Raw genomic sequence first — 13,904 nt, forward strand, 5'->3', positions numbered from 1 at the left:
TCATACTTTTTGTTTTATTACCTTCAGAAAAAGATTCTCTACCATTTCATAAGAAAAAACAATATTGTTTTTCTAATCCTTTCAGGGTCTGTCTCATAGATCTACAGCTTTGAAGCCGTGGTCCAAACCAAAGGTCTATGCCAAAATTCTAGCGGCTTCAAATTTAGGCTGAGAAGGCTGGTAGGCCTGCATCTAAGAGAATGGTTCTGCATAGTCAGTGTGCGCAGTAAAAAAAATCGGGGCACCCGCATGGCATTGTGGGAATGCCATCTCAGTACGCTTTGTTCATCATGCCTGGCGGCAAGGAAGCTCTCACTCTTCGGCGAATTCTGACTGTCCTCTTCCCAAGTTGTAGTTCTAACACTGTTGGAAGTGGATCTGAAGAGGAATTCTATGGTTTTGAAACATATGGTACATTGTACCATATGGTACCATATTGTACAATGGTACCATATCGTACAATGGTACCATATCATACAGTGGTACCATATTGTATAATGGTACCATATGGTACACTGGTGCCGTATGGTACATTGTACCATATGGTACAGGGTACACTATACACAAATAACCCGCACATAGAAGAGAGGAGCTTATGACAACATTTCGGTCTGACTTGGACCATTTACAAAGACGCAGATACTCCTGGTGTCTACTCTATTTCTTGTTCTTCCTGTCCTCTTCAGTACTTTGGAGAAACTGGCCGACCTCTTTCTGGCAGACTCAGGGAGCACAAAAGTAGTGTTAGGCTTGCCAACACTAGCAATGCTCTTTTCTGTCACATCAGAGATCACAGCCATCCTATTGACTGGTCTTTTGCTAAAACTTTCTTCCCTACTTCCAACTTCAACAGTTGCCATCTGGTTGAATCCTCCCTAATACACAACTTTCCTTGTATGAATCTTAGTCCTGGCTTCGTCTTTGTAGATGCCTTCCTTTCCCACTACATTGTAAAATGCTCCAAACTTCAGAACACCCGTGACTTAACCTGATTCCTCATTTTTCTTCTCCCTCTTCCCCTTTCCTCTTTCCTTTTTCTCCTTTGGGTTGTCTTTCTTCTGCCTTGTATATTTGTTCCTTCATTGTTTATTTATTTATTCCCCCCTCCTCTGTGTTCTTGCTCTTACCCTCTGTGGGCACCTAGCTGCCTTGCAGTGCTTCTCTTTCTTAGTATTTGACTGGCTCCTCCTCCTCCTTTCTACACCCCCTGCTACTACTACTACTACCTCCTGCCTATATATACCCATCTCTCTCTCTCCTTTTCGTTAGTGTGACTTTGTAAATGGTCCAAGTCGGACCAAAATGTCGTCATAAGCTTCTCTCTCTTCTATGTGTGGGTATTTGTGTATCGTTCCAGTCACAGTATTGTGCCTTTTTTTTGTTATTTATTGGTACAGGGTACAGGAACCCTAATGGAAGTCACTTTGTCTGACTTTTTTGGGTTATCCTAGGTTCTCCACACACATGCTACTATGTATGATAATCTGTGTAACTGTATTTGTGTATTCCTAAATAAACTTACTTATGACGCCACATGCACTCGAGCAAGTGTATTCAGGTACAGTACACACAAATACAGTTATATAGATTATCATACATAGTGGCATAATGCCTAGGCATAATAGAGGCTCTCTTTGCAGTGCATCCCATTACTGTAAATACATAATCTCATTGTACCACTTGCAAAGAAATAAATAAATTTGAAATTGAATTTGAAGATCCTAGGATAACCCAAAAAAGTCAGAGTGACTTATTTCCATTGGGGTCCCTGTATCTGTACCATATGGTACAATGTACCATATGGTATCCTGTACTATATGGGGCCACTAGCATGCAGCATGAGGCACCAGCCCAGACTGAGAGTGAGTCTGGGACCCGAGCTGCTGACTCAGCAGTTCCAGGACAAAGCACATTGTCATCCACCGGTGGAAGTAGATGACTGTGGCTGAAATGTATTTGCTTTTTGCAGCAATAATGCTTATGCTTCATGTCTTTAAGCATAATATAAAATCATATCGGTCCACAGATGAGTAAGACATCACTGTGCATGACATCTTTCAAAGACTTTCACAGACAGTAGCAGTTCTAGGAACATGTCCAGTGACTGCACATATGTAAATATATAATAGAACATTACTAATATACAACATTTTTACATTTTTTTTGTTGTAAACAAGTTTTGTAAGCAGTATAAGGATGAACACATTAGTGCAGTTATTGCGTTGAATACAGTGAGCATACATATATACGTACATTATACATTATATTGGTCTCACAGGCCACAAAAGTTACTGAAAAAAAAAAATATTAAAAACGAAAAGAAAAAAGTAACAAAAATGTATAATGAAAAAATGCAACTTTGTGGTAATTGCGGATGTTGCCGCCACCCGGTCATTGAGGGGTCAACTTCACGCCTCTATATCTTGGTAAGTACAAATTGAAAAAAAAAAGTTTTTTGTTTTATTACCTATAGAAAAAAATATCTTTTAATTCTGTAAGAATTTTTTTGTTTTTAAATTCTTGGACCATGGCTGACACTTTGAGATTTGGCCTCTGGACCCTGAAAAGGTTAATTTTTTGGACCCTGTGGGGAATTTTGGATTGAGGGTCTGGACTCTCAAAGGCAACAACAATCTCCTACACCTTTTTTACAACATTTTCATATTCTTTGGGTTATTTCATTTTTAAATGCATTTTTCTCTATTTTTTTTGGTACATGTTCATTTAGTGAAGATGCGAGGAGTTTCACCTAGGTAGTACGTTGGTAGACAGCTACCGCCCAGGGAGGTACTGCCGTCCTGCCAAGTGAGTGTAAAACAAAAGCCTGTAATTGTATTTCGCGATGGTAGGATTTCTGGTGTCTTTTTTCTGTCTCATATACATGTGAAATTTCAGGTACACGGACATCCTGCTACTTCTACTTACACTTAGGTCACACTGCATGTGCATGTACAAGCATATATATGATAAATTAGATACATGTGCAACATTTGGGTATCTTTAACGAGGAAACATTTCGCCACACAGTGGCTTCATCAGTCCATACAAGGGAGAACGGTGAAGAATGGGAGGAGTTTGGGGTAATCAGTCCCTCAGCCTTGAATCTGACACATCAACATCTTGGGATCTTGTAATAATGTTGGTAGAATTACCGACAATATGTAAAGTAAAAGGACACAAGTGCAACTAATGTGACATTTTATTGTGGCAACGTTTTGCTCTCCAGGAGCTTGACAAAGCTCCTAGAGAGTGAAACGTTGCCACAATAAAATGTCACATTAGTTGCACTTGTGTCCTTTTACTTTACATCTTGGGATCTTAATACAGGGAGTTCTTCAACTTGCCTAACCCTTGGGCACGACCTACTTTGACATTCGTCAAATGTGATACCACCTACGACTGCTGCACCTCTCCTGCCTACAGTATATAAGCCACTTCTTCACACATATGCTGTATTCTCTTCAAGCCTGATGGACTGATCACATTGACTCAAGGCTGAGGGACTGATTACCTCAAACTCCTACTGTTCTTCACCATTTTCCTTTGTATGGACTGATGAAGCCACTGTGTGGCGAAACGTTTCCTCATTAAAGATACCCAAATGTTGCACATGTGTCTAATTTAGCAACTTGTTGGTTCTCTAAACCATTCATCTACATTACTAAGCATATATATACACACACCCCTCTGGGTTTTCTTCTATTTTCTTACTAGTTTTGGATTACCAAAACTGTTGTCCAGAGGGCTGAGGAAGGGTTGTTGAGGTGGTTCGGACATGTAGAGAGAATGGAGCGAAACAGAATGACTTCAAGAGTGTATCAGTCTGTAGTGGAAGGAAGGCGGGGTAGGGGTCGGCCTAGGAAGGGTTGGAGGGAGGGGGTAAAGGAGGTTTTGTGTGCGAGGGGCTTGGACTTCCAGCAGGCATGCGTGAGCGTGTTTGATAGGAGTGAATGGAGACAAATGGTTTTTAATACTTGACGTGCTGTTGGAGTGTGAGCAAAGTAACATTTATGAAGGGATTCAGGGAAACCGGCAGGCCGGACTTGAGTCCTGGAGATGGGAAGTACAGTGCCTGCACTCTGAAGGAGGGGTGTTAATGTTGCAGTTTAAAAACTGTAGTGTAAAGCACCCTTCTGGCAAGACAGTGATGGAGTGAATGATGGTGAAAGTTTTTCTTTTTCGGGCCACCCTGCCTTGGTGGGAATCGGCCAGTGTGATAATAAAAAAAAAAAAAAAAAAAAATTCTTGTTCTTGTGTATTTCCTCTTATCTCCATGGGGAAGTGGAACAGAATCTTCCTCCACAAGCCATGCGTGTCGTAAAAGGCAACTAAAAGGCCGAGAGCAAGGGGCTAGTAACCCCTTCTCCTGCATGCATTACTAATGTTACAAAGAGAAGCTCTTGTTTTTCTTTTTGGGCCACTCTGCTTCATTGGGATATGGCCGGTTTGTTGAAAAAAGAAGAAGTGAGGAGTTTCTGTATACAGTGGTCCCTCGCTTTTCGTAGTTCTCGGCAATCGTAAATTTCGCCAATCATAGGGGTATTTTCGTATAAACATGGACTCGCTTTTCATAGGTTGACTCGCAAATAGTAGTTCGTCCGGGACGCGAATGCACGGTGTAAGCTGGGGAGGCCTCCCTACCCAGCCAGTCTGGCATTGTTTACCAGTGAGTGAAGGTCCCCTCAAGTGCTCCTACGAAATATTTCATAATATTCCACTCATTTTAGTGCTTGCAAGTACTAAATAAGCTACCATGGCTCCAAAGAAGGCTCCTAGTGCCAAGCCTGTGGTAAAGAAGGTGAGAAATATGTACAGTGACAAAGTCTTGGGCCATTTTAGGGAAGTGTTAAAGAGATGCCAGAAACAGAGCTCTCTCCACAGTTACTTTGCGAGACAGGACTAGAGTGACTCTCAAGGTGGTCCTAGTGACATTAAGAAACAGAGAAGAGAAGCAACCCCAGAGAAGCAATTGGTACCTGAGGTGTTGCTGGAAGGGGATTCCCCTTCCAAACTGTAAACAATCCAATCTCTCTCCTCCTCCAGTCTCCCATACACTAAGAAGAATCTCCAATAAAGGTAAGTGTTATGCTGTTAATGTTTCATTCATCATTTCCCATTGTACAGTGGACCCCCGCATAGCGACTTTAATCCATGCAAGAGGGCTGATTGTTATGCGAAATGATCGGTATGCGAATGAATTTTCCCCAAAAGAAATAATGGAAATCAAATTAATCCGTGCAAGACACCCAAAAGTATGAAAAAAATTTTTTTACCACATGAAATATACATTTTCCTACACACAAAGAGAAGGGTACATGCACAGTAGTAGAGTAGTACATGCACAATATATATTGTGCATGTAGTACTCTACTAAATGAAGAATAAATGACACTTACCTTTATTGAAGATGCAGCAATGACTGATGAGACACTGTGTCCTGGGAGTGCCTTTTCCTCCTGAGTACTGTAGGTCCTGTTTGGCATTTTCTTCCAGAACAGGCCTTATCACACTGTGTATGCCACTACGATTCTTAACCCTTTGAGGGTCGACAGGCCCTCTCCGAAACTCGTTCTCAGGGTCGGCCAAATTTAAAAAAAAAAAAAAATTATTTTCTCTTATGAAAAGATAGAGAATCTTTTCCCGATCATAACGACACCAAAAGTTTGAAATTTGATAGAAAACTTACGGAATTATGCTGTCGCAAAGTTAGCGGTCTCGGCGATGTTTACGCATCGGCGATTTTGCCCACTTTGAGCCCCATTTTCGGCCAATTTCACTGTACTAGTCGACAAAAAACATGAATATTTCGCTAGAACTCCATTTTTCTATCGAATGGGTGCAAGAAACCACCCATTTATAAATTCAACTATCCAGTACAGTGGTCAGAATTTAGCAATTTTGCCAATTTCACACAAATTTCAAAAGATGCCAATTTCCGAATAGGGTCCAGAATAAACAAGAAAGACATTCCTGGCACTAAAATGACATTTCCTCTAGTGATTAGTCACGTCTCAAGGCCCCTCATATATTCTTTTGCTTTCCACTTTGAATTTTTATTCTCACAAAAAATATAAGATTTAAGTTATGCAGACTATTGCATTAGTGTAAAAAATGGTATAAATATTATTGGTGCACTTGTGAAAGAATATTAGACTCACCAGTTGACGTGTATTGCACACTTGGCACGATTTGTTTACTTTTGAAGTTTGGTAAAAATCGAACATTTCTGCTACTTTGAGCTCAATTTCAAGGCACCTTTCATTGTAAAACCAGTCAAAATCATCTCAATTTCAGTAATATGTCTTCCATTCTATAAAATGAGACCAAGAAAACTAGAATACAACAATAAATACCATACGAAAATACACTGCAAAGTCGCTGATTTATTAAAAAAAAATGGTCAAAGTTTTTTTTTTCTCATTTTGCACTGTGTGCTGCAGGATTTTTTTTAGACTGTGCACACCGACCACATAGACCCATTCTTTCATATGAAGGCCTACCAGCTTTCTCCCACTAGATTTGAGGCCGCTAGAATTTATGAGTACTAGTACGTCAAAAACCCCTACGCGTAAGACGTACTAGTACGACGAAAACCCTCAAAGGGTTAAATCTCTCAAACCAACCTTTGCTGGCTTTAAATTCACCAATATGAGCACTAGTTCCAGGCATTTTTCCCTGTTCACCTGGGTGTTAGTCGACTGGTGTGGGTTGCATCCTGGGAGACAAGATTAAGGACCCCAATGGAAATAAGTTAGACAGTCTTCGATGATACTGACTTTTTTGGGTTATCCTGGGTGGCAAATCCTCTGGGGTTAATTGTTTCTTGGTATTCTCAATAAGCCACACCAACAACGGTGCTACAGCAGCAGCAGCAGCAGCTGACGGTGGTACAGCAGCAGCAGACGATGCTACAGCAGCAGCAGATGATGCTACAGCAGCAGCAGCAGCTGACAGTGCTACAGCAGCAGCAGACGATGCTACAGCAGCAGCAGACGATGCTACAGCAGCAGCAGATGGTACTACAGCAGCAGCAGATGGTACTACAGCAGCAGCAGCAGCAGCTGACAGTGGTACAACAGCAGCAGCAGCTGACAGTGCTACAGCAGCAGCAGACGATGCTACAGCAGCAGCAGATGGTACTACAGCAGCAGCAGACGGTACTACAGCAGCAGCAGCAGCAGCTGACGGTGGTACAACAGCAGCAGCAGCTGTACCACCAATAGTAGCGATGGTTGATTGGGGTTTATTATACAACCTGGCCAGCTCGGAGACACGCACTCCACTTTCATACTTATCAATGATCTTTTTCTTCATCTCTATAGAAATTCTCACCCTTATTGCTGTAGGGTTGGCACTAGAAGCTTTCTTGGGGCCCATGGTCACTTATTTTGCAGATAAAATCACCAAAAACACTGTAATAATACGAAATGTTCCGATTGTATGCTTGGATGTTACCGCGGAGGCTGGCTGGTAAACAATGCCACCGGCGGCACATGTGAGGCTGGCTAAGGGCGCACATGGGACGCGTCTCGGACGAAGAGCGGTGAGCGGGTTTTTGAGCGGTATGTGAGGCAAAATTTTTGCGATAAAAGCGAGCGGTATGCGGATTGAACATTATGTGATGCATACAGTATGCGGGGGTCCACTGTATTGTTTATGTACTACATGTATATTTCATGTAAAAAATTTTTTTGTTTTAATACTTCTGGGTGTCAGGAACGGATTAATTGTATTTACATTATTTCTTATGGGGAAAATTGATTCGCAAATCGTAAATTTCGTTTATAGAAGCTCCTCTAGGAACGGATTAATTACGAAAAACGAGGGACCACTGTATTTGGTAAAATTTGGTAAGGAAATGTTCCTTTATATTTATGATTGTTTCATATATACAGAGGGCCCCGCTTATACAGCAGGTTAGGTTCCGGGCTACTGCTGTAAATTGAAAAATCACTGTAAGGTGAAACTTAGCCTTTTTTCACTTTCAAATGCATATGAAAGCCTGATAACATGTTTACACTACCATATATTAAGTGAGTAATAGAGCTAGGCTTGAAAAAATACATATACATGTACAATACACACATTACTTACCTTAAAATGTTTTCATACTTAGCTTATAGTGATTGATGAATATATTGTATGTAGCCTGAATAAATGAGGATTGGTTATAACTGAAAACTGCAGTATTAACAAAATGCTGTAAAGCAAAGCACTGTAAAACAGGGGCCCTCCTATACTTAATGTTGAGTTCATAAGCTTTTCTACATTGAACTCAGCCCAGCAAGGTCACATTAACCCTCTCCATGCACTTCCATGTCAACAGCCAGTGTGTTGGTGTGTAAGGCAAGATAAATTTATTATTTTTGATGTATTAGAATATTTTAAAATGTTGTTTGCATTTTTGAGGATCTAACGAACATACCCCTATTTGTCCCACATGTTCTTCACTGTACATTATGTACATTTCTTTTAATACCATCACAGTTTTTAGAACTGTGACCCAGATTATAAGAGGGTGTACTTAAGTCATTTATAATTCTCAGTTTTATAAAAAAAAAATGAAAGAAAATATAACTCTCTCTATTTTTGCAGTCACTTGTCATATGAGATGGAAGGCACGAAAGGCCTTAGGCTCAAGTTTTATCTGAAAGGGCACCGGAGGACGGCAACAGCCAACGTTGATGCTCGGGAAGTTAGTACAATACTGTACTGTATGTTTAATGCTCACTTTAATAATACTGAATACATTGTTAGAAATGTTACATTAAGAAGAGTAAGATGGAGAAGCTATTTTTTCAATTCTTAATCACGTGAGGGTCTGTGCCATTGTTCTATGGATTTGAAGCCTGGGTCTGTACCGTCGTTCTATGGCATGTGCTCAGCTCACTTAGATAAGCTGTGAGTGGTAAATCTCACATCTAAATGTGAGAGAATGGGTCTATGTGGCAAGTGTGTACCATATAAAGAAAAATCCTGCAGAACGCAGTGAATAATGAGGAAAAAACTGCGACCATGTTTTTGGTTTAAAAGAGCGACTTTGCGGTGTATTTTCATATTATTTTTATGGTTGTATTCATGGTTTCTTGGTCTTGTTTGATACAATGGAAGATATATTACAGAAATAGAGATGATTTTGATTGGTTGTAGGACTGAAAATAGCTTGAAATTGAGCTCAAGCTAGAGGAAATGTTCAATTTTTGCTGATGTTCAGAAGTAAATAGATCACATCATGTGTCCAATATACGTCAATTGGTGGGTCTAATATGTGTTCATGAAGGTGCTGATATTATTTATTAAATTATTATAATATTGCATGACAGTAAATCTTCTACTTTTGTGTGTGAATAAAAATTCTGTGTGAATAAAAAAATGGAATTCATGTGTAAAGTCTGGTAGCATAACTACTGAACAGAGTAAATGTTATTTTAGTACCAGGAATGCCTGCATTGTTTATTCTGGACCATATTTTGAAAATTGTGGGAAATTGGACGAATTACCAATTTCTGATAACTTTATTGGGTAGTTGAAGTAGTTGATTGGGTATTTTCTTGTGGTCAGTCGCTAAAATGGAAGGTATATCAGTGAAATAGCTAAGAATTTGGTCAACTGGAACAATGTAATTGGCCAAAAATAGGAGTCATAGTGGGCAAAATCACCGGTATAAATATCGCTGACACAGCAAAATTTGCGATAGTGTAATTTTGTCAGTTTTCCATCAAATTTTGTACTTTTTATTTTACTACCTTCAGAAAAAGATTCTCAACCATTTCATAATAAAAATGAGATTCTTTTTTTTTTTTTTTTTAATTCTTGAACCCTGTGGACAAGTCTCAGATCGGGAGTCTGGACCCTCAAAGGGTTAACCCTTTCTCTGTCCAGAGCTCTAGAATTAAAGTTGTTCTCAGTGTCTATATTTAAAACAAAAAAAACTTAAATTAAAAGTACATTTTTCTGGTGGTAATAAAACGAGAAAAAATTCCCATCAGTACTTGCCAATATAGAGAGGTGTCAAGTTGAAGGTTGACGACCTGTTGATAGCAGCATCAGTGATTGCTGCACATGCTGCATTTTTCTCTTTTTATTAATTTGTAGTTTTCTGGGGTTTTCTGTTTTTTTTTGCATTTTTAAGTAACTTTTGTGGCCCGTGAGATCCATATCATGCACAATGTACATATATTCAGCCATTATTTGTAATGCAATTCCTACACTAATAGCATCATCAGTGCCTAATTTACAAAACATGTTTGCACAGCAACATAAATACACACCTGGAGTTTACCTGGAGAGGGTTTCAGGGGTCAATGCCCCTGTGGCTCGGTCTGAGACCAGGCCTCATGGTGGATCAGGGTCTGATCAGCCAGGCTGTTACTACTGGCCGCACATAAGCTGACGTACAAACCACAGCCCGGTTAGTCAGGTACTGACTCTAGGTGCCTGTCCAGTGCCTTCTTAAAGACAGCCAGGGGTCTATTGGTAATCCCCCTTATGTAGGCTGCGAGGCAGTTGAACAGTCTTGGACCCCGGACACTTATTTTGTTGTCTCTCAGTGTACTCATTGCACCCCTGCTTTTCATTGGGGGAATGTTGCATCTCCTGCTGAGTCTTTTGCTTTCGTAGGGAGTGATTTTCATGTGCAGGTTTAGTACCAATCCTTCCAGGACCTTCCAAGTGTGTATTATCATGCATCTCTCTCACCTGCGTTCCAGGGAATATGTCATGTGGGGTTCAAAACGTGGATGGGGGTAAGAACACACTTACCAGCGTCCAACTGGGAGCACAAAGCGATATAGGAGACAATACTTCAGTACTTAATGTACTTCAGTGGCCAGTGAAGGTAAGGGTACTACTGCCCCTGCTAATGGAGGTAAGCGCATTCTTGTGGTTGGTGACTCTCAGGTAAGATATATGGACCGTGCTTTTTGTAATAGGAATAAGAAGATGAGAGATAGAGTGTGCTTCCCTGGAGCTGGTGTTGGGGACATTGTCAACAGGCTGGATAATATCATGTCAGGTAATGGGAACAAGCCCATTATCTGTCTCAGTGCTGGTGGAAATGATATTGGGAAGGGTAGGAGAGAAGAGCTGCTAGATAAGTACAGGTCAGCTATAGATTTCATTAAGTCTAAGGGAGGGATCCCAATCATATGTAGCATCTTGCCTAGAAGGGGAGTAGGAAATGAATGGTTGTCTAGGGCAATTGGTGTAAATTGCTGGCTAGACAGATACTGCAAGGAACTTGCAATCCCATTCATTGACAACTGGAACAACTTTTATGGCAAACATGATATGTATGCAAGGGATGGGGTACATCTCTCTGGGGCTGGGGTGGTAGCACTTGCAGACTCGATTGAGAAGGCCATTGGTGAAATGCCTATGATTTTAAACTGATGGAAGATAGAGGTATGGGTGTGTGTGGGAAACAAGCAGGTTGCAACACTTGGGTTGGAAACAGTAAATGTATAAAAGGCATTCAGCATGAAGTTATAAATAAAGACAATAGATCAGGTCAGCAGACAAAGGGGGACAGCAGAGGGCAGCAAGGGACTAGCTCCCTTAAGGTTTACTATACTAATAGCAGGAGTGTAAGAAATAAGATAGATGAGCTAAGATTAATTGCAAGTGCAGGAAACATAGATATTATTGCTATAACAGAGACCTGGCTCAATCTGAAAGATAGAGAGATGCCCTCTGAATGTCACATACAAGGCTATAAATTATTCCACACTGACAGGGTCAACAGGAAAGGTGGTGGAGTAGCGATGTATGTCAGAGACAATTTAAATTGTTGTGTTAGACAAGATATTAAATTAGAAGCGTCAGCCACTGAATCTGTTTGGTTACAGCTTCTCGAGGGCCGAGAAAAACTAATTTTGGGTGTGATTTACAGGGCCCCAAATCTTGATAGGGAGTGCAGTAAACTTCTATGGGACGAAATTCGGAAGGCATCTACATACGAAAATGTTGTGCTAATGGGAGATTTCAACTATAGACAGATTGACTGGAGCAATTTGACAGGAAATTTAGAGTCAGGTGACTTTCTTGATACGATCCAGGATTGTTTTTTAAAACAGTTTGTGACAGAGCCAACTAGGGGAAATAACCTCCTTGACTTGGTTCTTGCCAGTAGGGAAACACTAATTAATAATCTTGAGGTTAATGATGAGCTTGGGGAAAGTGATCACAAATCGCTCAGTTTTAATATATCATGGAATTCCCCTAATAATGGTAATCAAGTCTCCGTCCCTGACTTTCGCTTGGCTGATTTCATAGGACTGAAAAATTACTTAGGTGGGCTGAACTGGAACAACCTGACTAAGGGTCAGGTAGGTGGTGATGGTTGCCGATATGATGCTTTCCAGGGCATAGTTCTAGCTGCTCAGTCAAATTATGTTCCAAAGAGGGAAATCAGATCAAACAAAAATGATCCTAAATGGATGAACAATAGATTAAAATATCTGATTGGTCAAAAGAGAGGCATATATAGGCAAATCAAAAGAGGAGAGGGGCAATTGAGAAATCGATATATTCAGTTAAAGAGAGAAATAAAAAAGGGAATTAGAAAAGCAAAAAGAGATTATGAGGTTAAAGTTGCAAGAGAATCGAAGACTAACCCAAAAGGATTCTTTCAGGTATACAGAAGTAAGATCAGGGACAAGATAGGCCCACTCAAAAGTTCCTCGGGTCAGCTCACTGACAGTGATAAGGAAATGTGTAGAATTTTTAACACATACTTCCTCTCAGTTTTTACACAGGAGGATACCAGCGATATTCCAGTAATGATAAATTATGTAGAACAGGACGATAATAAACTGTGCACTATTAGGGTCACAAGTGACATGGTCCTTAGGCAAATAGATAAATTAAAACCTAACAAATCCCCAGGCCCTGATGAACTGTATGCAAGGGTTCTAAAGGAATGTAAAGAGGAGCTTAGCACCCCTTTGGCTAATCTTTTCAACATATCACTACAAACTGGCATGGTGCCAGATAAGTGGAAAATGGCAAATGTGATACCTATTTTCAAAACAGGTGACAGGTCCTTAGCATCGAACTATAGACCAATAAGCCTAACCTCCATAGTGGGAAAATTTATGGAATCAATAATTGCCGAGGCAGTTCGTAGCCACCTTGAAAAACATAAATTAATCAACGAATCTCAGCATGGTTTTACAAAGGGGCGTTCCTGCCTTACGAATTTATTAACTTTTTTCACTAAGGTATTTGAGGAGCTAGATCATGGTAATGAATATGATATTGTGTATATGGACTTCAGTAAGGCTTTTGACAGGGTCCCACATCAGAGACTATTGAGGAAAATTAAAGCACATGGAATAGGAGGAGAAATTTTTTCCTGGATAGAGGCATGGTTGACAAATAGGCAGCAGAGAGTTTGCATAAATGGGGAGAAATCAGAGTGGGGAAGTGTCATGAGCGGTGTTCCACAGGGATCAGTGTTGGGCCCCCTGCTGTTCACAATCTACATAAACGACATAGATGAGGGCATAAAGAGCGACATCGGCAAGTTTGCCGATGACACCAAAATAGGCCGTCGAATTCATTCTGACGAGGACATTCGAGCACTCCAGGAAGATTTGAATAGACTGATGCAGTGGTCGGAGAAGTGGCAGATGCAGTTTAATATAGACAAATGCAAAGTTCTAAATGTTGGACAGGACAATAACCATGCCACATATAAACTAAATAATGTAGATCTTAATATTACGGATTGCGAAAAAGATTTAGGAGTTCTGGTTAGCAGTAATCTGAAACCAAGACAACAGTGCATAAGTGTTCGCAATAAAGCTAATAGAATCCTTGGCTTCATATCAAGAAGCATAAATAATAGGAGTCCTCAGGTTGTTCTTCAACTCTATACATCCTTGGTTAGGCCTCATTTAGAT

The 13,904-nt window shown here is 40.3% G+C and overlaps 1 protein-coding gene across 1 annotated transcript in view; it reads left to right on the forward strand.

The window, feature by feature from the left end:
* Positions 1–13,904, forward strand: part of LOC128684183 (mitochondrial import inner membrane translocase subunit Tim21) — a 76,623-nt gene that overhangs the window by 49,170 nt on the left and 13,549 nt on the right. Inside the window, exon 6 of the mRNA XM_070088992.1 lies at positions 8,596–8,695. Coding sequence (XP_069945093.1) covers positions 8,596–8,695 — 100 coding nt within the window. The remainder of the gene's footprint in view (positions 1–8,595; positions 8,696–13,904) is intronic.

Source organism: Cherax quadricarinatus, chromosome 2 (genome assembly GCF_038502225.1).
Source record: "Cherax quadricarinatus isolate ZL_2023a chromosome 2, ASM3850222v1, whole genome shotgun sequence".
Classification (NCBI taxonomy): domain Eukaryota; kingdom Metazoa; phylum Arthropoda; class Malacostraca; order Decapoda; family Parastacidae; genus Cherax; species Cherax quadricarinatus.